The sequence below is a fragment of the Oryctolagus cuniculus genome, chromosome 9, assembly GCF_051225735.1.
Source record: "Oryctolagus cuniculus isolate XC-2025 breed Fujian yellow rabbit chromosome 9, ASM5122573v1, whole genome shotgun sequence".
In the NCBI taxonomy this organism is placed as follows: Eukaryota; Metazoa; Chordata; class Mammalia; order Lagomorpha; family Leporidae; genus Oryctolagus; species Oryctolagus cuniculus.
In genome coordinates, this window is record NC_142875.1 from 3,734,615 (window position 1) to 3,762,503 (window position 27,889).

At 47.1% G+C, this 27,889-nt stretch overlaps 1 protein-coding gene across 4 annotated transcripts in view; it reads right to left on the reverse strand.

Moving 5' to 3' along the window:
- MYO16 (myosin XVI) overlaps positions 1-27,889 on the reverse strand; it is a 693,372-nt gene that overhangs the window by 346,794 nt on the left and 318,689 nt on the right. For all 4 annotated transcript variants that reach the window (XM_070048580.2, XM_051849982.3, XM_089303408.1 and 1 more), the window contains exons 7-9: positions 22,352-22,477; positions 9,159-9,234; positions 5,809-5,959 (exon numbers count right to left, since the gene is read on the reverse strand). In XM_070048580.2, the coding sequence (XP_069904681.2) occupies positions 5,809-5,959; positions 9,159-9,234; positions 22,352-22,477 (353 nt within the window). The remainder of the gene's footprint in view (positions 1-5,808; positions 5,960-9,158; positions 9,235-22,351; positions 22,478-27,889) is intronic.

Below are 27,889 nucleotides of genomic sequence, written 5' to 3' on the forward strand. Positions count from 1 at the left end.
TAGCACAGCTGCAAAGATCCTTGGGGTTTAATCTGCCCTGCACATGTTTAGACATGAACTTGAGGTAGACAACACACACAGAGCCTAACAGTGTCAACCAGACAGAAGACATCCTCAAAAACAAGGGACATGGGATAAAGCAGCAACACTGGGATTTCCTAGGCACTGGATGGTTAAAGACAGGGATTCGCTGCTGAGGGCAGAGCACATGGAAGTGACTTTCCTATCTCACTAAATCATGTTTACTGCACAAAAGGTTCACAGAACAACAAATAAGAGTCACACATGTTCCTTGTGTGCTGAGATAAGAGAATGAGCAAATCACTCATTTCTTCCTTCCAGTTTTAGAAAAATGCAAAGCATTTTCAAAAATGTGTATTAGGGAACAGCAGCACAGATTTCAAAATCTTTTTGTGCCAACATAAACTTATCTTTTAATCCAGTTTTCTCGCAGACTTTCTGCAACTCATCTCGTAAGTCAAAAGCTCCCGCACCCAGGAGAGGGTGCTTTGCCATGGCTGTTGAGATTCTAGGGTGCACTGCTCCTAACAGTGCACATGCATTTTGGGTCTTGGTGGGGAAGCAATATAATGAAATTACAGGAGCAATGTAGCACCTGACAGGTTTTCTGTGTCTACATGCTTTACCCACTGTTCTTGGTTCCAGACCATGGCCTGCATTTTTCCTAAAGCCGGGGGACTGTCACAGTAGCTGCAAGGCCAGCCTGGGTATTGACAATTCAGATCAGCACGTCTCCCAAGCACGCAACTGGTTTCAGTGAGTGAAACGTGGGTCTTCATGGAGCAATGCTACTCGTTCTCCTTAACAAGGGCCACTGACTGAACGGAAGAGTTTGCAGAAAACCTCAGCAGGGCTGAGACAGGAGAAAGGCCAAAGACCCAGACACGGCCCGTCACAGGCCGTCAAACCACGGGTGTCTGAAGAAACTGCATTTTCCATGATGTGGAAGGGGTTTTGAAAGAAACACAATTGTATCTGCTGTGTCTACATCAAGTCTCTGATTTATTTCATTTAGAAAACGTCCCACAGTGTTTTGAAATTTGCCCCAATCACACTGCAACATGAAATTCACTTAATAACCCAGCACTAATTCTGAGCAGCGAGGCGCATTCACCAAGGTCAGAGAAAACCCGGGCCTCGCGGGGCTCATCTTGCACACGGAGGGACCCTCAGGTGTTCGTGTTTTTCCTTCTGCAGAAGCAACGCCCGAGAGAGCAGACTACAGAAATCAAACTTCCACTTTATGCAGCGGAGTTCCACCTCAGGCTCCTTTGTACCCAGGAGGCAGAAGACGACTGGCTCAAGTCCTTGGGTTCCTGCCACAGTGTGGGAGACCTGGACGCAGCTCCTGGCTTTGGCCTGGCCCAGTCCTGGCTGCTGCAGATACCTGGGAAGTGAACCATGGATGGAAGATCTCAGTCTCTCTCTCTCTCTCTCTCTCTCTTCCTCTCTCCTCTCCTCTCCTCTCTCCTCACCTCTTCTCTCTCCTCTCCTCTCCTCTCCTCTCCTCTCCTCTCCTCTCCTCTCTCCTCTCTCCTCTCCTCTTCTCCCTCCTCTCCTCTCCTCTCTTTCTTCCTTTCAAATAAACACATACACCTTTAAAATTTTTTTTGACACGCAATCTGCCATTCTTAGAATATAACATTTATTGCTTAGATGGTTTGATACAAAGCAGCATCCTTCTCATTCCGAATCTGGAAGTTCTGTAAGCACACGATTTCTAATTGCGTTTTCTATGTATATGTTCTCCAGCTTCATGTTCACTCATAGTATGCATGTGGTTATGGAAATAGCCAGATAAACCTATCACAATCCTGGAAAGAAAATTTTCAAACCTGCTTGTGAATAATACTTAAATTGGCCAAATTCTTTTCTTTCTTTCATTTTTTGACAGGCAGAGTGGACAGTGAGAGAGAGAGACAGAGAGAAAGGTCTTCCTTTGCCGTTGGTTCACCCACCAATGGCTGCCGCGGCCAGCGCGCTGTGGCCGGTGCATCGTGCTGATCCGATGGCAGGAGCCAGGTGCTTCTCCTGGTCTCCCATGGGGTGCAGGGCCCAAGCACTTGGGCCATCCTCCACTGCACTCCCGGGCCACAGCAGAGAGCTGGCCTGGAAGAGGGGCAACTGGGATAGAATCTGGTGCCCTGACTGGGGCTAGAACCTGGTGTGCCGGCACCGCAAGGCGTAGGATTAGCCTGTTGAGCCATGGCGCCGGCCACCAAATTCTTTTCACCATTTTTCATAATAAAACCTTAAACTATCTTTGAGTTTTTGTTTATTTAATTTTTATTTATTTATTCTTTTTTTATTTTTTATTTTGACAGGCAGAGTTAAACAGTGAGAGAGAGAGAGAGAGAGAGAGAGAGGTCTTCCTTCCATTGGTTCACCCCCCCAAATGGCCACTATAGCCAGCGCACTGTGCTGATCCGAAGCCAGGAGCCAGGTGCTTCCTCCAGGTCTCCCTTACGGGTGCAGGGCCCAAGCACTTGGGCCATCCTCCACTGCACTCCTGGGCCACAGCAGAGAGCTGGCCTGGAAGAGGAGCAACCGGGACAGAATCCGGCGCCCCAACTGGGACTAGAACCTGGGGTGCTGGCGCCGCAGGTGGAGGATTAGCCTAGTGAGCCACGGCGCTGGCCTGTTTATTTAATTTTAATCCTACCTGTAAAGAAAGGTAGAAATCTAAAGTAAAACAGTCAACATTTCTCTATAACTTATTTCAAAGTTTCACAGCATTGCTCAGAGAGGCAAAAGAACAAAAACATAATCAAATCATGTACTGAACTGTTGAGAACAAGTAGCTGATTAATCTGTTTATAATCAGTTGCTCAGTCAACATCATAAAAAGGTAGGAATACTAGACAGATTATTTTATTTTTTAAAAATGAAGTAGCAATCAAAAATAAAACTCCAGACACTTAGGAGTTTATGGACAAATAGAATTAAAAGTATGTTAATTTTGATGCAAACAGTTTTAAAATCTGTACATAGTTTCTTTGTAATACACATCTTTTTTTTTTTTTTTAAACAGGCAGAGTGGACAGTGAGAGAGAGAGACAGAGAGAAAGGTCTTCCTTTACTTTTGGGTCACCCCCCAAGTGGCCACTATGGCCAGCGTGTTACAGCTGGCACGTTGCGGCTGGCGCGTTGCAGCCAGCGCGATGCGCTGATCCGAAGCCAGGAGCCAGGTACTTATCTTGGTCTCCCATGGGGTGCAGGGCCCAAGCACCTGGGCCATCCTCCACTGCACTCCCGGGCCACAGCAGAGAGCTGGCCTGGAAGAGGGGCAACCGGGACAGAATCCAGTGCCCCGACCGAGACTAGAACCTGGGGTGCCAGCCCCACAGGCAGAGGATTAGCCTAGTGAGCCACTGCGCCGGCTTTACTACACATCTTTTACAATTTATTTTATTTTTATTTGTTTATTTTATTTCATTCGTAAGGAGGAGAGACAAAGGGAGAGAGGGAGAGAAGGGGAGGAAGAGGAGGGGAGGGAGGGAGGGAGGGAGGGAAGGAGGAAACAGATCTTTCACTTGCTGGCTTACTCCCCTAACACCTGTGAGAACCGCAGCTGGGCCAGCTGAGGCCAGGACAGCAGATCTCAGGCCAGGTCTGCCCCAGGCAGCAGGGACCCGGGCACTTGAGCCCACCCTGCTCCTCCCAGGACGCACACGGGCAGGAAGCTGGTCTGAGGAGCAGAGGCAAGACTCAAACTGGGCGGATCATTACAGCGTGTGGGTGTCCCACGCAGCTGCCAACCACTCTGCACGGGCCCGTCCCCACAGAACACGCTGTCCGTGAACTTTTGGAGACCCCTGTACATAACTTAATATTTATCCAAAATAACTGACTTGGTTTAAGTCAGACTTTAATTTTGCTTAGATTTTCATCTCTTTATTTGAGAGAGAGAGATAACATTATATCAAAAGGAGGGTAGAGCATACTGGAGACTGGTTTAATATCTACACTTGAAAAATGAATTTTTCCCATAGCAAATATTTGAATTATTCCCTTCTCCTTGTGATAGTAATAGAATAATGTAAGTAGCGAGACCAACTACTGGAAAAAATTAATCTCAGTCACTTGGAATGCATCTTATCAATCAGCCACCTCTGGACTTGACACTGACTCATTCTGTGCCTGTTTTTTACATAAACATGGCACTGTTATATCCCACCTGTCACCAGGACAGGGTAAGGGAGTATATGTCAGGGATCTGGGGTCTGATGGCTGGGATACAAATCCTGATCTGTCAATTCTTCCTATAGTACCATAAAAACAGAGCTCCTTCCACACCCAGGGGACAGATGCAGAACAACAGGGAGTGTATATGTTGGTAATAAAGCAGTGGGCAATGCGCTACACCCTGTGGTAACCTCTGAGATACCTGGACAGCTGGAGTTACACAGCCCTACGAGTGCCCGTGGTGGGACGGGCTCTGAGCCACCAGCTTCCCACAGAGGTCCCTCACTCAAGGCAACGGTGTGTGGCTCCTTCGTCAAATGCACCTCTTCTACTACGTGAGTGGGGAAGCTGAGTCACACTAACCCCATCTCCCTCCAGCCCTGGGTCCCCGCCGTGTGTCTGGAGGGGCCCTACTCTCAGACAGCACAGGTGTCCTGCAGCCTCCCCGGTGGGAGCCTTTGGGGGAGACCCTCTGATCAGAGGCCTAACGTGGTTGGTGGGGACCTTGCGGTAGGCAAAGTCTACCAAGTAAGCGGCACAGACTCCTTAGAGACCACGTCTGGGCTGCCGCACCCTGCGCCAGCCTCCACTACATCCTCCCTCAGCAATCAGGTGGGTTTGGCCTCCAGCTTGATTATTTCTCAGACGGTTCAAACCCTCACCGTGCTATTTATCCATCACTCCCAAATATCTCGGTACCAGGAGTACCAGGTGTGACCTTCGTTTTAACAGGTGCAGAGAAATGAAGTGACTTCCCAAGACCCCACTGTGGGAACACAGCAGAGTTCATCTGCAACACGAAATACTGTTTCCTTGATGTATCTACTTGCTCACTTAGCATAAACCCCCACTTCCGGAGCGCACAGCTGTGCGTGTTGTTAGCACACTCCCAAGTCTGTGCAGCTACCGCAACTACTCTGCTCCTACAGGTCTGTCTGTTCCGGAGGTTTCCTGTGTGTGCCTAAAGTCACGTGTGTCACAGACATCCACAGCCAACCATGCTGTGTGCACAAATATTATGTGGGCAAAGACAGACTCCAGAAGCATGCTCATCATCTGACGGGTTGAATGAACACTTCTTCTCCCAGAAACTGAACACGAATTAGACTGGGAGTTATCCTTAATCATCCCTGTCCATCACACATTATATTGCTTTTTTCAGACCTCGAAAACAACAGCAGTGTTCTAGCGCCAGCTTGAAGATTATTCCGAAGCAAGAAGGTTACTGTTTTATGACAATAAGAAATCAGTAGTTTTGTACTTGAGAGAGACATAGGTGCAAACTTGCATTTCCTACTGGAGGAAGTTTAGCAACTGCAACGTTTACTGCAAACTCACAATCAGTCTAACCATGCGCTAGCAGTTTTCAGTTCCCTGCCTTCAGTTCACGGCACCTGAAATTCAAGGAATAATTCAAGTGGTAATATTTTTTAAAAATCATGGGTTTTCATAAAATGATGCTAAAATCATCAATACGTTTGGTCAATACGTTGAGAAGCAGTTTCGATTTCTCTGACTCTCTTAGTTGAGAGAGAACCTTACTATCAGCTATGAAGCGAACGGCAGCTGATGGCGACTGCAGTGACAGAAGAAGGCACTTACAGCTTGCTGGGAAGTGCCGGGCGCTCGTGAATGATCTCGTAGGGCTCCTCCTGGGCCGAGGAAGGGACGGGTGCAGGGTCCCTCGATTTTTCTTCCCAGGCCACTTCCGCCCTCAGCAGCATCTCCTCGATAAACTCAGACGCTGCGACATCTACAAGCAGCAGGAAAACCAGAGAAAGTGAGCAGTGAGAACACGGAATCACGACCTCCCAATGACCCTGAGGTGCGCAAAATGCTGAGATCCATGAATCCACGGAGCAAAGCACCGAGACGGTAAGTTGCGGTAGGTATGAACTGCAGCGGCGCTTTGAAAGGACTGTATTTTTATATCAGAGGCATATTTAACTACAAATGAAGCACTACACGACAACAGTCACTGGGTGGTGAGGTGTGAATCCAGAAGCTGGGCTTGAAGAAGGTCACCTCATTCTTGCTGCAACTTGGAGAATATGAGTCAAAATGATCAAAATAGTTGGCCGGCGCTGCGGCTCACTAGGCTAATCCTCCGTCTTGCGGCGCCGGCACACTGGGTTCTAGTCCTGGTCGGGGCGCCAGATTCTGTCCTGTTTGTCCCTCTTCCAGGTCAGCTCTCTGCTGTGGCCAGGGAGTGCAGTGGAGGATGGCCCAGGTGCTTGGGCCCTGCACCCCATGGGAGACCAGGAGAAGCACCTGGCTCCTGCCATCGGATCAATGTGGTGCGCCGGCCACAGTGCGCTGGCCACGGCGGCCATTGGAGGGTGAATCAACGGCAAAAAAGGAAGACCTTTCTCTCTGTCTCTCTCTCACTGTCCACTCTGCCTGTCAAAAAAAAAAAAAAATCAAAATAGTTGCCTCTTCTCAGAGACTGGATCATGAAAAAACACGTGGTGGGCAACCTGCCAATATCCTACTACGTGGGTAGATGTACGAATAAATACTTCACTGTCTTATCACAAACGTGGTCCTGGCCTCCTTCTATAATCTTCCTGTGTTCCATTGAAAAGACAAAGAAGCCTATTTCCTTACAAATTAAGCATAATTACAAATATGAGCAGCTGTACAGAGATGGACCAACCAAATTTCCACTTATCAACAACTGAACCTGCAGTTTGATAGATTCTGGAGAAAAATCCACATTAGCATCAAATTAAAGAACCTACTGGGAGCAGGCGCCCTTTTTCTTTTCTTTTCTTTTTTTTTTTTTTGACAGGCAGAGTGGACAGTGAGAGAGAAGGAGACAGAGAGAAAGGTCTTCCTTTACCGTTGGTTCACCCTCCAATGGCCACTGCAGCCGACGCACCACGCTGATCCGAAGCCAGGAGCCAGGTACTTCTCCTGGTCTCCCATGGGGTGCAGGACCCAAGAACCTGGGCCATCTCCACTGCACTCCCGGGCCACAGCAGAGAGCTGCCTGGAAGAGGGGCAACCGGGACAGAATCCGGCGCCCCGACCGGGACTAGAACCCTGGGTGCCTGCGCCGCAGGCGGAGGATTAGCCTAGTGAGCCGCGGTGCCAGCTGCAGGTGCTCTTTTTCAATCATCATACAGTGATGTGACTTATGGGCTGATCCAGGTCATTCGGGTGCCACAAGAAGATGCTGATGCCAAGACTGTGCCATTATTTGCTCATCCTAAGGAATCCGCATGAATGGTAGCAGAGTTCAGCTTCTTCACTTTGAGAGGTTAAGTTTCTGTCCCACCCAACGCTATTCCCAAAACTGGGTTTCCTCCCCAGATTGGTTTAAACGCGTCCATTCCAGATTCGAGGAACAGTGAGGCTGTAACACACAGCCAGCAGTTTCCACTGGCCCCGTCACCAGACGGCTCTCTCGCTTCCTGCTCTCTGCGCCCATCCCTCTTTCTGGTTGATAAGGAGGTGGTACCACCTAAGTTTCTTTGCAGTCTCTCTGCATCATAGTTCTTTGCCCCTTGGGTCCGAGACACGCATTTTTACTCAGTTAACTAATATCTACTGAGGGTCCAGTACTGCACTGCTTCCTGCCAGTACTCCAGAAAGCAGAGGCTCTGCGCATGGTAGATGGAACCTGGCCAGCAGGGGAAGAGGAAGCCTCCTCATGCACTGTACTGAGGACCAGAACTCATCCAGACCAGAAGTTTATTCATTTACGGGGTCCCAAGACAACCAATGTTCACTGCTCTGGGTATGTTTTGGAACACGTGATGTGAGACTTAAAAGGTGAGAGTGTGAGAGACGGGAACCCAGGTGGTCCCAGTCAACCACCTCCTTCCTCCCTGCCGTGGGAGAGACCAGGGTCTGGAAAAGGTGCTGTCCTGTCAGCACTGGAGGATGCAATGCCTTCACTATGAACCATCACTTACAAGGAGAGGAAAGACGCTACAAATTTACCTTCTCTGACAGTAAAATTTCTGTTTGTTCTTTTAATATTTACCATTTGTCATATTTTATAGTGAATGTTGAGACTGGTAGACTGTCACTAATATTAGCCTGAGTTCCTAAGTTTGAGACCAGTAAGCTATTTATACTTCTGTTGACCTTCATTTTAGCAGACACAATGAACAAATATACATTAACAATGATATTAATTCCAACAAAATATAAACCTAACCATACTCCTAAAAGTACAGCAAATAAGAAATCTAAGAAATGTCAGTGCAAAATGTTTTTATGTTAGAAGTACAGCAACAAGAAAAATAAACATCAGCTACTGAGAACAGTTCCCTTTAAAAATCGTATTTTACTGTGTTACTTATGCTAGATTTTCCCCTTCAATGTTTATAATTCTTATTTTTAATTTTGCACAAATAGTTGAGTACTAACTTTGCTGGTGAAAGATACAATTTTTGTGCCAACCATTTATTAAATAAGTATATAAACAAATAAAAGAATTTTCCTCACACAATTTGTTGAACTCTTGACTTACTATAGGGTTAATCTTATGAGTAGAAAGTAAACTGAAAATATATCTTTGTAAAGATTAAGAGTGGAAATAGGAGGGAGGGAGGAGGAAGAAGAGTGGGAGTGTGGGCGGGAGGGAGAGTAGGGTGGTAAGAATCACTATGTTCCTAAATCCATACATATGAAATGCATGAAATTTGTACATCTTAAATAAAATTTTAAAAAGAATAGTGATTAAAGGGATTAGAGAAATCTTAAAAGGTTTACTAAAAATAAGCAACATCCAGTGAAGATTATCAATTTTTTTGAATTAGTGTGCAAGAGTTCATCTCTTTATTTCTTACAGTCCACATAGAAAACAGTGTGTTATTTAAAAGTACCCTAATGAGTGAGCTTGTATCCATTATAATGAAAAACAGTCACATAACAACACCCTTAGATGTGAAAGGAGGAGACTGTGACTGCCTGGGGGTCCCAGGAAGCCCACCACCTACCTGAGGGCTTCTCTTCATTGCAGTTCACCAGGTTTGGGTTTGCCTGATGCATCAGAAGAAGTTTCACCAGGCTGGTCTGAAACATGGAAGAGAACTGGGTGAGAAAGCACACCGCATACTGAGGATTCACCAGCAAGCACACGGGAGCGGCCTTCCAGGGCCCTTCTCCGTCGGGTGGAACAAGGAAGTACCGCCTTCTCCCAGGGAACTGCTGACAGTCTCCACTCTCATCTTCTCTTCTGGAAATGCCCCATGTTCAAACCATTGCAGCATTTTATGAATTCAGAACAAAATCACTCAACCAATGAGTGCTCTACTGCTGAGGAGTTGAAAGGATTATTTATACCTCACAAGTTTATCTAGGGAACTTTATATAAGGAATTATTTAGCATAGTGGGTGGTGTTGTGTCTTAATCTGACAATCCATCAAAGTCTTACTTGTTGGAACTGTCCCTCCATGGTTGTATCATGGACACTGAGAACCTGCAGTCACATACTGCATACTCAACTTCTAAGAAAGAGGCATCTTGATCAGTGATCAATAGATTTAAAAAATACTCCATCATACACACAAAGGATATAGAATGGAGTCACATGCATCGCCTTAAAACAGCAGTCATAAATTTCAGTACAACCAGCTTCTAAAAATACATCATTTATGGTATCTTTGTGTGTTTCCTCTCAACACTCTCGCTGTCTCCACTTCTGGAGTTGACCATTGTCGTGAGTTCAAGTTTGATCATCAGTGTCTTTTTATGTTTGGCAAACACACACAAAGGTACTGCTAAACGAGGTACTGCTTAGTCTAACTGTGACGTTGAAGAAAACGAGGTTCTGCAGCACGTGTGCCTTGGCGCATTGCTAATGTGGCTGACCCACGCGTGTCGAAGTCACCAGGCTGAAGCGGACCCATTCACTGGCTGCGCAAAATCACACTGTGCACACACATCACAATTTATCCACCACCCTCTCAGGGACGCATTCAAATCATCTGCAGTTACACAATTGTTTTTTTTTTTTTTTTTTTTTTTTTTTTTTTGACAGGCAGAGTGGACAGTGAGAGACAGAGACAGAGAGAAAGGTCTTCCTTTGCCGTTGGTTCACCCTCCAATGGCCGCCGTGGCTGGCGCGCTGCGGCCGGCGCACCGCGCTGATCCAAAGCCAGGAACCAGGTGCTTCCTCCTGGTCTCCCATGGGGTGCAGGGCCCAAGCACTTGGGCCATCCTCCACTGCACTCCCTGGCCACAGCAGAGAGCTGGCCTGGAAGAGGGGCAACCAGGACAGAATCCGGCGCCCCGACCGGGACTAGAACCCGGTGTGCCAGTGCCACAGGCGGAGGATTAGCCTCTTGAGCCGCAGCGCCGGCCGTATGCACTTATTCTTACAAATAATGTTCCTCTAAATATCCCTGTTCACACCTCACAGTGCAAGCATTTCTTCAGGAGTGTGCACTTAGCCCTGAAAACGCTGGACGGTGATTAAGGCATCAAAGTGAAAAGATGGCTCCAAATTTTCTTTTTTTTTTTCATACTGGTTGATCACAAGTACATTCCCACTTTTCCCAAGTGTTCTGTTGCTCCACATTCTAGACAATGGTTTTGGGATCAGACCAAAACCTGGGCACAGAACAGGACACTGTGGTTTAAAGATACATTGTTGGGGCCGGTGCCATGGCTCACTTGGTTAATCCTCCGCCTGCAGTGCCGGCATCCCATATGGGAGCCAGGTTCGAGGCCCCATGGCTCTTCTTCCAGTCCAGCTCTCTGCTGTGGCCCAGGAGGGCAGTGGAGGATGGCCCAAGAGCTTGGGCCCTGCACCCGCATGGGAGACCAGGAGGAGGCACCTGGCTCCTGGCTTCAGATGGCGCAGTGCGCCGGCCGTGGTGGCCATTTTGGGGGTGAACCAACGGAAGGAAGACCTTTCTCTCTGTCTCTCTCTCTCACTGTCCACTCTGCCTGTCAAAAAATAAATAAATAAATAAAATAAATAAAGACCTAATGGAGAGGTACAAATAGAATGACATTATATAATCATGGATAATAAAAGTCAGTAAGGCTAACTTGCCATTTCTCTCCCCCAAAAAAGAAAAAAAAATGAAAAAAAATCAAAATAAAGATACATTGTTTTGAAGACAGAGCTTTCTAGCAACTATTGGAGTCTTCTCATTTCCTTTCTTTGCTTTGTGTTCTTCGGTTACTTTTCTACCCTGTGATTTTCTAGGAATTTGCCATTTTTATTAAAGTCTTCAAGTTTATTGGCATCACATTGCTGATGCCTGCCACGGTTTGAATGCAATGACTTGTGAACTGGACTGAGGTCTTCAAGATGGGGACTGGGGCTATCCAGGCCTTTTTATCCCTGCTGACCTTGCATCCTCCCCACCATGTGGGGTCATGGTGCTCAGCCCCTCTGCAGGAATGAGCCCAGTAAAGCACCTTCTTGGAAGCAGAGGCCAGGCACTCACCCAAGCCAAACCTGCGGGCACCTGGATCTGGGCTTCCTAGGCGTCAAAAGTAAGAGAAATAAATATCTGCTCTCTAGAAAGACTCAGTCTTGGGTATCTTGTTATAGCAGCACAAATCGATGGTTCTTTCCCCCATACTGATTCTCTTTCATTGTATTCTTAATAGCTATGCCATTTGTATAGTTGTGATTTATTTTGTACATGCAATAAAGGCCGTTGCTTTCTCTGACTCTCTGCAAATACTTCCAGAACTTGATTCATCTCATTAATACTTCCAAGAAGCAATTTTTGGAAACTGTGATCCTTTCTGTTGCATCTCTTCTCTACAGTTGGAATTTTGCTCTGGGGGGCATGGTATTGCAGCACAGAGGGGTAAGTCACTGCTTGCAATGCCCACTTCCCATATCTGAGGGATGATTCAGGTTCTGGCTGCTCCACTTCCAATCCAGCTCCCTGCTTATGTACCTGGGAAAGCAGCAGGTGATGGCCAAACTGCTTGGGCTCCTGCACCCACATGGGAGACCCAGATGGCATTCCAGGCTCCTGGCTTTGACCTTGACTAGCCCCGGTAATTGTAGACATTTGGGGATTGAATCAGTGAAAGGAAGAGATCCCTCTCCTTCTCCCTCTCCCTCTCCCTCTCCCTCTCCCTCTCTCATCTCTCCCTCCCCCTCCCATCTCCCCCTCCCCTCTCCCTCCCCCTCCCCTCTCCCTCCCCTCCCTCTCTCTCTTTCTCATCTCCCCCTCCCCCTCCCCTCCCCCTCCCCCTCTTTCTCTCTCATCTCCCCCTCCCTCTCCCTCTCCCTCTCCCTCTCTCATCTCCCCACTCAATCACTCTTTCAAATCAATGAATAAATCTTCACTTTTTTCTTTTTGCTCTTGCAGGTGGATCCAAGACGGTGGCTGAGAAAGGGGCCCCAGCAGCTCTTCCCTGCAGAGACAGCAGTGAGAACAGCTGCACACACACCACGTCACCTTCCCGAGAGTTCTGGTGTCCGATGAATGACCATGGTGCCTCATCTTGTTATAAGACAAGTTGCATGGATGAAAGCCAGAAGGAAGCAGTTGCCTGCATCACCTCTGCCCCAGCTGCAAAGAGTGCGTTGTGGAAAGACGCCTCCAACCAGGGGAAATTACAGCAGACTAAATCCCAGTGCAAAAAAAAAAAAAAAAAAAAAAATCAGCCTGAGTCTCCAGCCTTGCTCCCAGACCCTTAGCTGTGGAGTAAATATTCCATACAGTACTGGAGCTCCTAGCTAGAGCAATTAGGCAAGAGAAAGAAGTAAGACATCCAAATTGGAAAGGAGAAAGTAAAATTGTGATTGCTTGCTGATGGCATCATCTTATTCATAGAAAACCCAAAGGCTCCAACAAAAATCTATTAGAACTCATTAAAAACTTCAGTAAAGTTATAGGACAGAAATCCAATGTGCAAAAATCAGCAGCATTGTTAAAGACCAAAAGTGAATCATCTGAAAAAGAAATCAAGAAAGCAACCCCATTTCTAATAGCTACAAAAAAATATCTGGAATGAATTTTACTGAAAACATAAAAGATTTCTACAATGAAAACTATAAATCTTCAATGAAAGAAACTGACAAGGAAACAAAAAATGAAAGAATGCCCCATGTTCATGGATTGGAAGAATTAATATTTTTAAAATGGAAATACTGCCCAAAGTTATTCGCAAATTTATTGCAAATCCTATCAAAATCCCAATGACTATTTTAACAGAATTAGAAAAAGCATTACTAAAATTTGCATGGAACTACAAAAGATTCCAAATACCCAAAGTGTAAACTTCAGCCTGGATTCCAGTACAGGTGTCAGGGGCACAGGCACTTGGGCCATGATCTGCTGCCTTCCCAAGTTCATTAGCAGGGAGCTGGATCAGAAGCAGAGCAATGGCAACTTGAACCAGCACTTCAACACGGGATGCTGGTATCACAGGCTTGCGGCTTAACCAGCCGTGCCACAATGCTGGGTCCCTGTAGATTAAGACTTAAACACCATTTACTTCGTATCTCATACAGAAATAAACACAGTGTGCTGTTTCCATTATGCGTCTGTTCTACTTATCTTTAGACTATGATTTCCTTTATGATTTCTAGAAACAGTAGGTTTTAAAGTAATGTGTTCCTATAATAAAAAGTAGGCAAAGGGAAAATAAGTTTATTTTTATTAAACAATTACTAAAACAAGGAAAAATAAATTATTCAAGTGTAGAGCAGACTCCCCAGATATTCAGATAGGCAGGAGAAAGGCTACCGTTGTGGTGCAGCAGGTTAAGCCACTGCTTGCCATGTCAGCATCCCATTTCAGTGTCTATTTGAGTCCCAGCTGATGCGCTTCTGATCCGGGCTTCTGCCTGGATGGCAATGGAGGATGGTCCTTGTACCTGGGCCCCCGCCTCCCACATGGGAGACTCAAATGGATTCCTGGCTCCTGACTTCAGCCTGGCCTAGGTCCCGCTGTTGTGGCCATTTGGACAGTGAACCAGTGGATGGAAGATCACTTTCTCTCCCCCTGTCTCTGTTGCTCTGCCTTTCAAATAAATAAGACTGAAAAAAAAGGCCGGCGCCGCGGCTCACTAGGCTAATCCTCCGCCTAGCGGCGCCGGCACACCGGGTTCTAGTCCCGGTCGGGGCACCGGATTCTGTCCCGGTTGCCCCTCTTCCAGGCCAGCCCTCTGCTGTGGCCAGGGAGTGCAGTGGAGGATGGCCCAGGTGCTTGGGCCCTGCACCCCATGGGAGACCAGGAAAAGCACCTGGCTCCTGGCTCCTGCCATCGGATCAGCGCGGTGCGCCGGCCGCAGCGCGCCGGCCGCGGCAGCCATTGGAGGGTGAACCAACGGCAAAAGGAAGACCTTTCTCTCTGTCTCTCTCTCTCACTGTCCACTCTGCCTGTCAAAAAAATAAATAAATAAAAAATAAAAAAAATAAAAAAATAAGACTGAAAAAAAGCTCAAGAAAGGGTTTTATTTTTTTTTACTAAAGATCTGAGAGATAAATTTGTAAGCTATAGGACTGAAAGGAAGGAAGAAGGACTGGAGAAAAACAAAAAGAGTGAGAGTGAGGTGGGGATAAGGGAGTGGGGAAAGAAATGCAAGGGGAAAAAAGAAACCACGAATCAGGCAAGACCGCTTTTACTTTTCACACACTTGCAAGAACAGCAGTAAACCTAGAGGTTTTGCAGCTCTGTGAAAATGTCAGCGCGACAGGGATTAATTATGCTAGCTTTTTAAAATTCAATTAGCTCTTCACACAACTCCAAAGGAAAAACTCTCCATCAACCACCTCCGCACATCTTCAACTGTCACGCAGAATGCATGCCAGTAATAAAAGCGAAGTGCTTCCTACATGAGAACCTTTAGCAAAGAAGTGATTCTGTTTTATGTCAGGGCCATCAACAAACGTTTATGTGTGGAACAAGGGAGCCTCTCCCACGGGGGAGGGGGATTCCTTTCTCTGCATGAAGTCGGTGTTTCCCAGGGGCTTCCACTTAGAAGTCAGTGAGGCACATCACAGAGCTGCGGCGAGCAACCAGGCGCTAATTCCAGTTATTGCACTCTGCAACCTCTGTTTCAACCTCACAGAAGAGCTTTAGGTAAGTCACTTCCGATGTGAACAGGTCAAAGGTGTAGGTCAACAACAACTCAAATGCACTATTGAAAGAACTGTATAGGCTGGCACCGCGGCTCACTAGGCTAATCCTCCGCCTTGCGGTGCCGGCACGCCGGGTTCTAGTCCCAGTCGGGGCACCGGATTCTGTCCTGGTAGCCCCTCTTCCAGGCCAGCTCACTGCTGTGGCCAGGGAGTGCAGTGGAGGATGGTCCAAGTGCTTGGGCCCTGCACCCACATGGGAGACCAGGAGAAGCACCTGGCTCCTGGCTTCGGATCATCGCGGTGTGCCGGCCGCAGCGCACTGGCTGTGGCGGCCATTGGAGGGTGAACCAACGGCAAAAAGGAAGACCTTTCTCTCTGTCTCTCTCTCTCACTGTCCACTCTGCCTGTCAAAAAAATAAATAAATAAAAAAAATTAAAAAAAGAACTGTACAATCAGAAAGCTATCAGGCCTAGAAGACTGATGTGTCTCTGCCTGTACACATGTCTATTGGGGGAAACACAAAACACAAAGTAGTAATGGAGAACGCATTTAAGGGGCCAGTGTTGTGGCACAGCAGGTAAGGCTGCTGTCTGTGACACTGGCCTCCCATATGGGCACTGGTTCGTGTCCTGGCTGCTCCACTTCTCATCCAATTCCCTGCTAACAGCCTGGGAAAAACAGTAGAGGATGGTCCAGGTGCTTGGGCCCCTGCCGCCTGCGCGGGAGACCCGGATGAAGCTCCTGACCTGGATTCAGCCCTGCCCAGTCCTGGCAGTCCCGCGGCCAGCTGTGGAGTGAATGAGCACATGGAAGCTCTCTCTCTCTGCCTCTTTCCCTCCCTCTCTCTCTTTCTAATAAATACATAAATCTTTAAAAAAAGAAAATGTATTTAAGCTGAAATTTCAATTTACATAAATTAGTGCATATAGACTTCAGTTATTCTTTGGATAGCTGTATTTATTTTAGTTTGGCTAAATTCATCAAAATGGACTCCTTGATAGTCCTTTGTTTGTTTGTTTTAAAGATTTTATTTATTTATTTGAAAGTCAGAATTACACAGAGAGAGAGAAGGAGAGGCAGAGAGAGAGAGAGAGAGAGAGAGATATCTTCCATCTGCTGGTTCACTTCCCAATTGGCCATGACGGTCAGAGCTGTGCCAGTCTGAAGCCAGGAGCCAGGAACCAGGAGTTTCCTCCAGGTCTGCCCATCAGGGTGCAGGGCCCCAAGGACTTGGGCCATCTTCTATTGCTTTCCCAGGCCATAGCAGAGAGCTGGATCGGAAGTGGAGCAGTCAGGTCTTGAACCAGCACCCATATGGAATGCCTGCACTGCAGGCAGCAGCTTTACCCACTATACCACAGCTCCAGCCCCAGTCCTTTTGTATTTTAAAAAAAATATTATTTGAAAGGCAGAGAGTGAGAGCGAGAGAGACAAGAGTGAGAGTGAGAGCGAGAGCGAGAGAGAGAGAGAAATAGGGAGGGAGAAGACATCTTCCATCTGCTGGTTCACCCCCAGAATGGCCAGTCGCCAGGTGTGGGTCAGGCTGAAGCCAGGAGCCAGGGACTCTGTGTCTCCCATGTGGGTAGCAGAGCCCATGCACTTGGACCACTACCCGTGGCCTTCCCAGATGCATGATCAGGAAAGCACATCAGAAGCAGAGTAGCCGGGAGGAACAAGAACCAGCACTCTGATACGGACCCCAACACTGCAACAGGAGCTCAACCAACCGCACCACAAACCCCGCCCCTGAAAGTGCCTTCCTAAAAGTCTCTCTTAAAGAAGTTTTAAAATAGCAGCAGGTGTTTTGTCCAGCAATCAAGTCGTGGCTTGGGACGTACGCAAGCCATAAAGTACCTGGTTCACATCCTCGCTCTTCTGTTTCCTATCTAGCCCCTGCAAATGTGCACCCTGGGAGGCATCCGGTGATGGTTCAAATACCTGGGTCCTTGCCACCCCTGTTGAAGACCTGGGTTGAGCTCCACACTCGTAGCTTCGGTCTGACCCAGCTTGGGTTACTGTGGGTATTTGGGGAAGATCGGAAGATCTGTCTTTATGCCCATCTCGCTATTTTTCTGCCTTTCAAAGTTATAGAACGAAATAATTTTTAAAGCTTAAAAATAGCACTGAATGGTTGGGACAAATGGCTTGTGTTAATTTCCTAAAAGGGTATTATAATGTCAAAGGTCCTGGGGAATCAGAATGTGGACATCCCACTTGAATCACACACATCTGGGCTCAGTGGTGCTTGTTCTACACGATGATGCTAACAAGTAAGTGTTACATGTTTCAGATGTAGGAACCAACATTTGATCAGTTACTGGGATTATGATTGTTCTGCCTTCGTCCTGCAAAATGAATGCTTCCCAAATCCTGCAGTGTCCCACATGACTGTCCTCGTGTTTTGTCCCTGAAACACTCACCCTTTATGTCCACACAGCAAACCTCATTCACTCAGCTGCTGGCCGCCCCTCGTCAGACCCCTTGGAAGGAAGCTGTCTGCTACGCGCTTGTCTTAGTCTGATTCTGTGAATGGGCAATTTATACAGAACGGGATTTATTTCTCATGGCTTTTTTTGGAGATTGGGAAGAACAAGGTCAAGGGACAAGGAAGGAGGTTAGGGCTTGGTCTCTCTGCTTCCAAAATGGTCACTTGCAAGCTGCACTCTGGGGAGGGGAGGGCATCACGTACTAGTGGGAGAAGGGCTGGGAGGGACAGCCATGTCCACAAGTGTTCGTAAGGGAGGAGAGCTCTCATGACCAAACACCATCTACTCATGCTGCTGCAGTGAGAATTAAGTTGCCAACATGTGAGTATCGGAGTGGGGGGGGGAACATTCAGACCGCAGCATCAACCAAATAAGGCATTGCTTACAGTATTTTGCCCTTGGCTGAAATTCCTTTGCAAGAGGCCTGACTTTGCTGAGTCACCCATCTGGGGTCTCTCATCAGGCCCTGTCTGATGCTGGGCTTCCCTTGGGTATTTCCGGAAGGATTCCCACGCAGACTCACGGGGTGTGCTCGCTCGCCCACGCTTCATGTGCTAATCCCGTGCTCCCCTGATGAAAGATAGCATCTACCAAACTAGCAATGCAGCGATTCTCTCACTGAGTGGTAACTGAGTGACTCTCTGTGGCAGGTGCTGGGATAGACTGGCAAGCCACTCAGATGCACCTGCACTCACTTCTCACCGTCTAGAGGGAGACAGGACAAGCGAACACACAAGTACAAGTCGAGATAAGGTTCCAACAGAATGCAGAAGGGTACAGGCAGAAAAGCGTCTCACGTGTCTGCCACCAGTTAGGGAAGGCAGCCAGTGAGTGACAGCTCAGCGTGGCCCTCCAGGGCCAGTGGAATGGGCTGAGCAGGACTTGGTTCCCAGAATTTATGCAGTTATTTAAAACTGGAGGTCTTGTGCTAATGGATGATAGATTTGTTTCATGGGTTAGGCGTGGGGACTTAATCTAATCGTGACCTTGGGTAGGTGGGAGGTCTTCAGGTCGCTGAGGGCTTGTCCTTGGAAGGTGGTCCTATAGGTGGGGCTGTTTATGAGAGCTGCCCAGCTCTCGTGTTTCTCTTTCTGCTTCCCGGCTCAACTTCTGACCGTTCCTCTGCACTTGCTCCCCCACTGCTGGCTTCTGAGACACAGAGGAAGGCAGTGCCAAGTCTTGAACTGTGAACTTGCAAACTGAGAGCCACAAGAACACTTTTCACGTAGCGCTTGTCAGGTGTTGAAGTAGCAACGGGCTGACTCCTACAGAAACTTAGCACCAGAGAAGTGAGGGTCGTCTCTGTTAACCACAGCGGATGTGTCAGACACCTGGGGCTGATTTCCTGTGGAAGGCTGGAAGAGCCTGGAGGCGCAGGCTAGGGAAAGTCTGGGAAGTTATGGGTGATTCTGATGAGGGCTCGAAGATGGGAATGCTCACAGAAGTGGGGACAGGAGAGGCCTTGCTGGTGAGGCTGCAGATGCAAACGTGGATCTACCGGGAACCGGACCAAAGGCCACCCTGGCTGCACCGTGGTAGGGAATCTGGCTGTAGTTAGTGTCCCTGTTCTGAGGTTTTGTGGGAGGCTGAACATAAAGTTGTGGTCTGGTTTGTCTGGCAAAGGATATTTCAAGGCTGCAAAGTGTCCAGGCTACAGCCTGGGTGTTCTTGGCCACTGCTAGCAAGGTTCACAGTGAGTATCAGGAGCAGAAGGGAACAGAGCAGGAAAAATATGGAGAATTCTGCCAGGCCAGGGAAGGCAGGTAGGAAGGGTGTCCTCTGGACCGAATGCAGAGATTATTTATTTATTTATTTTTAATTAGGGGAATAGAAGGAGGCAGGGGAAAGAGAGAAATCTTCCATCCATTGATGCAGTCTCCAAAGGCCCACAATAGCCAGGGGAAGTCCAGGTAAACTCCAGGAGCCACCAATTCAGTGAGGGCCTCCCCGGGGTGTGGCTAGGACTCCAGTGTTGAGCAAACATCTGTGCTTTCCAAGGTGTGTGTCGCCGGGAAGTTGAAAAGTAACAGGAGAGCAGGGGCTGATATGGAAGGCAGATATGCCAAGAGGGCACCTGCCCACTTAGCCCAGTGCCACCCGCACACACCAGGAATCCTTTGCTAAAGAGATTAGTTCAGATAACACGTCCAAAAGCACCTTCCACAGTGCCCCTCCCAGCACAGGCCCAGAAGGGCTCAGAAGGGCGGAATTGGTTCCAGAAAGCACAGGGCCAGCCCTGGATTCTCTCTTGCTGGCAAAGTTCTCAGAGCCCACTCTGCAGCTTTGACTCAAGTGGGCCCAGTTATGGCTCCTGCTGGCAGCAAACCTTGGCCTGGTCCACATGATGCTGGCTTTGTAGGCATGAAGATTGCAAGAGTTACAGTATCACGGGGTTTCTACCTGGATTTCCAAGGAAGGCCTGAGAGGCCACACAAAGTTGTGTGCAGGCGTGGATCCCCTACAGAGTGATGTGCAGGAAGGCTGTGAGAGTGGAACTATAGAGGAAACCCCAGACAAACAGAGGTGCCAGCAACGTGAGCCATGCACCCAGGAAACAGCAAGCAGCAGGCCGGGCAAGCCCCGGACCTCAGCATGCAACATTAAGGGGCAGCGTGTGGGCAGCGATCAGTGGAGCCATGGAGGCCTCCACCTGGAAGTCAAAGAACGTTCTGGACACGTCAGGGGTCCAGACAGAGATTGGCTGCAGGAAGGGAGTCACTGCAAATAAGACAATGCAACGTGGGATTGCGGGTTTGGAGCTGTAGCAGAGTCCCCCCGGGGCAACGTCTAGTGGAGCCGCAGAGACGACTCTACCCTGTGGGAGGTGAAGCACGGGCTGTGACCAGCACAGCCACAGGAAGGAGGCAGCTCAGGCCAGTGGGGGCCCAGCCTCCACCATGGAGGGCCCAGGAGGCCGCACATGGAACGTTAGAACTTACGATGGCTCAAGCCCCGGTCACCCACACAGGAGATCTGGGTTGAGTTCCTGGCTCCTGGCTTCAGATCACTCAGCCCTGGATGTCGCCAACATTTGGGGAGTGTACAGAAGATCTTTATCTTTCTCTCTCTGTCGCTATGTCTTCCGAATTAATAAAAATGAATGAACAACCATAAAAAAATGTATGTTACTTGGAAAGACTTTCACCAATTAATAAACTTTTTAAAAATATCTGAAATGCATATGTTTCTAGTCTTTCATCAGCTGCACACTTCGGATTTTATGACAGATATTTTGTATAGTAGTCATTGTCCAAGATATTTAACTTATTAGAAATTCACTGGGTGCGATTTTTACCCCAAGCTAATATTTCAAAATCAACAGGTTTAGTTTGTGTCTCTGTAAACATGCATAATTGAGTTTTGTTTATACAATTACTAAGACTTTCTCTAGCATGAAATATTACTCAGAGTTTCAGAATTAGAATTTCATATTAATAAATTATTTTCAACATTGCCTTGTTAAGTTCTCCCACATAAATCACTTAAGAGTTCTCTTCTCCTCCATGATTTAACACGCCCAGTGAGAAATCAACATATGCAGTCACAACTCATTTATTAGCCACACAGACGGAAATCGAGTCAGACAAAGAGATTTGCTGCTCATCCCACACTCATTACACCTGCTGAGTGTAGGAAACACACAGAACTTTTCCTGTCTGGTAAAATTATAAGAGTATAAGGACTATACTACGTCAAGAAAACCATATTTATTGTATTCTATGAAGAGTGTTCATAAATCTGAAATGTTTCTCTAATGATTTTGCTACAATATCCGGAGGCATGAAGAAGATACAATTTTTAAAAGATTTATTTATTTATTTGAAAGCCAGAGTAACACAGGAGAGGCAGAGAGAGAGCGAGAGAGTCAGTCTTCCATCTGTTGGTTCACTCCCCAGTTGGCCGCAATGGCCAGAGCTGCGCCAATCCAAAGCCAGGAGCCAGGAGCCTCCTCTGGGTCTCCCACATGGGTGCAGAGGCCTAAGGCCTAGGGCCATATTCTATTGCCTTCCCAGGCCATAGCAGGGAGCTGGATCAGAAGTGGAGCAGCCGGGTCTCGAACCGGTGTCCATGTGGGATGCCGGCACTGCAGTTGGCAGCTTTACCGCTATGCCACCACACCGGCTGCAGAATATACAATTTTATGTCCTGTTGCTAAAGGAACTATTTTATAATATATATTTGTTTAGTGAGATGATGCCTTTAGAATTCAAATGCAGTGGTGGTGTTTCCTGGCAGTTAAGATACTTCTGTCCCTCACAGGAGTACCTGGATCTAGTCCCAGCTCCAACATCTGACTTCAGCTTTCTGCTAATGCAGACCCTGGGAGGCAGCAGTGGGGGCTCAAGTGGTCAGTCCTTGGCATCCGCCTGGGAGACCCGGGCCGACTTCCTGGTTCCCAGCCTCAGCCTGCCCCAGCCTGGCTGTTGTGGGCATTTGAGGAATAATCCAGTGGACGGGGACTCTGTCTCTTTTCTGTATCTTTTGGTGTATGTTTTGCTTCTCAAAAAACCAAAATTAAATTTTTTAAAAGTCAAGCTTAATAATGATTAATATATGATTTGAAATTAGTTATTGATTCTGAAGCGATTTTTATTGATGGAAATGTTTTTCGAAAATAATTCGGTGAATCTCTTTACCTGGCCGAACTTGGCAGCCACGTGGAGGGGTGTGCAGTGCTGGTCATCCACTGTGTGGAGGTCCCCACCATGCTCCAGGATCAGCGAAGCCACCTCCTTGTAGCCACTGGCACAGGCCATGTGCAGCTGCAATGCAGAGAAACCTGGTGACTGAACCTTAGATGCAGCAGTGGCATCCGTGCAGTTCACTCAGTGACTTAAGAGAGCTACCGAGAAAAACACTGGACCTAGAGGAAAGAAACCATAAGACAAAAGGCTGGAATGCAGTTTTATCTACTTGGTACAAGTGGGTATCATTACCTTTTATGAAAGAAATGTGGTTTATTGCTTTCCTTCTGTTTCTTATACTGTGCATTTTTCATGTAACTCCTACCCATTCCTTTCCACTATAATTGACTGTTAAAATGGAAAATGTAACAATCCATTAGTTTTCCATTCTTTGCCCAAAGGTCAAAAGTACCGACTAGCTATAATCTTCCAGACACTGTGCATGCTGTTATGGGACAGAAATTGAAAGATAAAGGCAGGACATGTGTCTGTACATGCCAAAGATACAGGAACGTTAGGATTAGTTCATCCCGGATGGCTCTAAAAGGATCATGCAGTCACCATGTAACACTCCCAGTCCACTTTCTAGCGGAATCCAGTGAGGCCTGAGGAACCATATGATGAGGTCAGGGTTTCGAGAAGTTTTCATATTGGGAAATTCTTCGTTTCTGAGTAAGCTATCATCACAGCCAACCCTAAGTTACCAAGCATCTGCACCGTTTATTTCATGAACATAAAAATAATAAGAAACTATCAGGAAAGGAAAAAGAAAAAATGAAGTTGTAAAATCAAAGAAATCGTCTAGGTTTGAGGCATGGAATTTTTTGGCTCTCTTTCTTGCTGTCTTCGTTGCAAAGCTAAAGTCATAGTAAATTTTAAAAGGCTGATTAAATGTATATATTCTGATAAAATTGAGCATAAATGTGCTTTTCTACCTTCAGACTTCATTATGTTATACAATCTACAGTGTTTGCTTACATATTTATCACACTCTCAACAACCTTAGGACAATATATCCATATAATTGAGGGCATATACCACAAGACACTAAGTGTCAACATTCGCGTTTCCCTAGGTCGCTATATAAAGAATTCATCTCACAATAGTTGAATTCTAGGAAATACTCCCAAGGATGGCACCTACACTGTTATGTGATAAAATATATTTTTATATACTTGATGTTTTAGAGAAGTAAATTTTTACTTGCTTCCAGATTTATTCTACATGATGTGACTAATCAGTAAATGACTGGCAGGTTGCTCTGTGCCACATGCAATGATACGTGAATTTAAGAAGAGTTTCATTTCTAGTACGAAACCAGAGCTGTAAAACTGAAGCACGAATGCGGTGATTAGTTGGCAATGGATAGAAACAGGACCAAGTCTCCAATCCTAGTTGATTTGCTGGGCATCCAGGCAAGGTTGAGTTCCACCATTTGGAACCCAGCCCCGCCCTCAGACGGTCACCTCCCCCACAGCTCAGGAAGAAACAGAAGCAGGAGAGCCCGGCTCACCAGGAAAGCTGTCCAAAGCATCAGCCACCAGCGACATATGCAGAGGCCGGCAAACTGCGTTGCAGGTACCCTCGTCACAAAACCAGCAAGGGGCTGGCACTGTGATGCAGTGGGTGGGGCTGCGGCCTGCAATGCCGGCATCCAATATGCTCCAGTTCATGCCCCAGCTGCTCCACTTCCAGTACAGCTCCCTGCTACTGTGTCTGGGAGAGCAGTGGAAGGCGGCCCAAGGTTAGGGCCCCTACACCCATGTGGGAGAACTGGAAGAAGCTGCTGGCTCCAGGCTTCTTCTGGGGCCACTGTGGCCATTCGGGGAGTGGACCAGCAGATGGAAAATCTTTCTGTCCCCCTCTGTCTCTGTAGCTCTGATTTCCAAAATGTTTTCAATAAAAACAAACAAACAACAACAAAACTCTAAAGGAACATTTCAGCTTCATTATAAGAGATAACAATTTAAAAAAAAAATCATCATAATCAAGTATCCACAGCAAAGAGCTTGTCCCTGGATTCCATTGACAGTTTCTTTTTTTTTTTTTTTTTTTTTTTTTTTGACAGGCAGAGTGGACAGTGAGAGAGAGAGAGAGACAGAGAGAAAGGTCTTCCTTTGCCGTTGGTTCACCCTCCAATGGCCGCCGCGGCCAGCGTACTGCGCTGATCTGAAGCCAGGAGCCAGGTGCTTCTCCTGGTCTCCCATGGGGTGCAGGGCCCAAGCACCTGGGCCATCTTCCACTGCAATCCCTGGCCACAGCAGAGAGCTGGCCTGGAAGAGGGGCAACCGGGACAGAATCCGGTGTGCCAGCACCACAGGCAGAGGATTAGCCTATTGAGCCACGGCGCCGGCCAGCAGTCAGTTTCTAAGGTCATAAAGCAAAGGAGCAGACATCACGGGGTATAGTTTCTCACCACTAAAGCCGATAAAACTTAGATTTTTTTTTAATTGTGTTCTGAAATGGAACTTACAGTCTATCCCTTGTGCTGAGTGGCTGAAAGATGCCAGGTGCCCAGGTTTGACAGGAGGCATCACAGTGGTGTCTCAGCTTACTGCTCTCCTGCGGCCTCGAGGGTCTTGTGGGAAACACAGGGGAGGGTCTGGCTTCAGCCTGAGCTAGCAGCAGCCCATCTGGAAGCACAGCTCCAGGGAAAACTAGCGCAGTCTGGAAGTCACCTATCATATCAGCTCAGGACAAGAGGCTGGGGCGACTCCACAGACACCAGTTGGAACAGCTGTCAGCTATTTCTTTTAATCCTACAACTTCTGTGCGATTAGTACCTTGATTTTGCAGATGGAGAACTGTGATTTGGTCAGTGTAGCGAACAGACCCAAGGAAGCAGTGCCGTGAGACCCGAGGTCACATTTTTCCGCATTTTCTTGTTCTCAGATTGGAAACAGGAGAGTTGATACTGAGGTGGCCAGGCCACTAACACTAAAAAAAAAATCAATGCTCCTAGCACATCTTGCATTAATCCCATCAGTAATTGTTTTCATATAAAACTTTTGTCTTCCTGTTAACTCTCCCTGACCCCACACCTAACCTTGTATTCCATCTCTGCCTCTGGAGCAGGTGCAACACTTCTGTGCTGGCTTCAATGCCCTGGGCACAGTGCCAGCGTGGGCACAGACTCACTTGTTCGATGTGATATGTCAACTCCTGGCTTCGTTCACCAAGCCAGCCTGTAGTTCTGGCCTGTCTCAGACAGGAAAGCACAGGAGAGTCTGAGACTCCACCTTGGCTGTCAAAGTCCACTCCAGCAGGGAAGCTGTCTAAAATTTTCTCTGCTCACAAGCTCAAGGTGATTTAGGGCCTGGCCAGAGGCAGCTGACTCAGTCCCAAGAAAGGCTACTCACTTCTGATCCTGTATAAGGACATATTTTTTAACCCCATCAAGTGAAAGCTAAGAAAGCTATACCCATTTCACACCTCACTACCTCACCTTCCAGCAAACAGTTTATTTCATTTGATGGCAGCTTCCATTGCTAGAAATCAAATTAGCAGTAGGGTACTACCGACAGTTATCTTGAGTTAAAGGTGTGTGATTTTTCTCAAATAAATGATAGTCCTAATATTTGGAAGAAATCTTGTCTAACACAAAAGCTATAAAAATAAAAAGAAGCTTCAGTGATCATGTGTTTAGATGTAGTTTCTCAGCTGAATCAACTGTTCTGACAAAGTGTAACCTAAACAGAGGACGACACATCACCGCTCAGCCCTCACGTGGCCCTGTCTCACTTTAGCATTTTAAAGGTGACGTGTTCTTGGTTCTTTAAAAAATCAACTCAAAATCCAGAGAAGTTTTTCTAACTATAAATTAGCTTATATCTATTTTTCAGAATGAAAAAATGTATAAAATACAAGAACAATTTAAAAATAGCTTACAGTTACACTCCCATCGAAACTGCTTTTCACATGCCGGTTATTTATTTCTATTAACCATGCAACTCATTTTATCAAATTAAGATCTTCAAACAACTCAACAGCAAGGAAATAAATAACTCAATTTAGAAATGAAAAAAGGACCTGAACACACATTTGTCAAAAGATGATGTATCAATGGCAACAGTTTTATGAAAAATGCCCACTATTCCTCCTCATTAGGGAAATGCAAATTAAAGCCACAGTATCACCTGGCTCCAGCTAGAATGGAGTGTTGGTGAGGAAGCAGAGGAAAGGGGACTGTTGTTGGGAATGTAAATTAGGATCTGTGAAATGGTATGGAGGTTCCTTTAAAAAAAATCTAGAATTACCAAATCCCCCAGCAGTACCACTACTGGGTATGTATCCGAAAGACTTGTCCTTCGGGTCCAAGGGATTTCTGCACTCCATGTTCATTGCAGAGCACTGTTCACAACAGCCAGCCTAAGGGTCCATCGGCATACGAATGGATAAAGAAAATGCAGTATTAACACGTTATAGAATGTATTCAGGCTAGAAAAAGACGGAAATCCTTCCATTTGTGACAGCCTGGGTGAAACTGGATGGAGGATATGACACTAAACGAAATGCCAGGAAAAGAAAGACAAATGCTACAGTGTCTCACTTACGGGTAAAATCTGAAAAAGTCGAGTTCATGGCAACAGAGACTAGAGTGATGGTTGCCAGAGTCTGGGTGGTGGAGGAGAGCAGGACAGGAATAGGGAATCGCTGGACAAAGGGTACAAGTCTCAGCTAGACAGGAGGAATAGCTTTGGAGACCTATCGCACAGGCAGGTCACCACAGCCACTGATAACCTGGTAAATAACTCAAAGCAACTAAGAGAGTAAATTCAAACGTCGCATCACAATAGACGACGTTGGCAGGGTGATGGTCCCATTGATTAGCTTGATTCAGCCATCCATACGGCAAAGCATCACACTTGACTCCATCAATGTACTGAACTGTGACTTTCTGCCAATTATGATGGTGCAAATACAAAGAGATCCATGAATCCAAGACTTATTTTACTTAAATATGTCAAACATGTCCCTGCTATCTGACTTGAGCACAGGAAGGCTCGCCTCGGCAGCGAGCTCACTGCGTACCAGCTGGGCAGTGGGCTGAGGGGCTGGGTGGCTCTGTCTCCTTGCACCTGCTCTTCCTACAGTGTGGCACTACTGTGCCCAACGTGAGACAATGAGGACTCAGCAAGTGCAGGAAACCAGCTAACGCCACAGCCTGGACATGATGGGGCCGTGCGCAGGGACTGAGGTCTGCCCGGCCACTTCCCCACGGTGCTGTCTTCTACACGTCTTTCAGGAACACATCAAAAACCCTTTTGGTTGTTGTTGTTACTCATAAGTGCCTCTCAGGGCCTTCTGATCCTCAGATGCTGCACACTGTTCCGGTTCTGGATGCGCGCTGCCCCACGCCCGTGCCGCCCCACGCCCGTGCCGCAGCTGGCTTCATCCATCCACGCCCCATCCAGCTGTGCCTGAGAGAACCCATTTTCACAGATCCTTAGCTTTTCTGGTCTTCACTATTAGTTGTCTATGAAACGATTA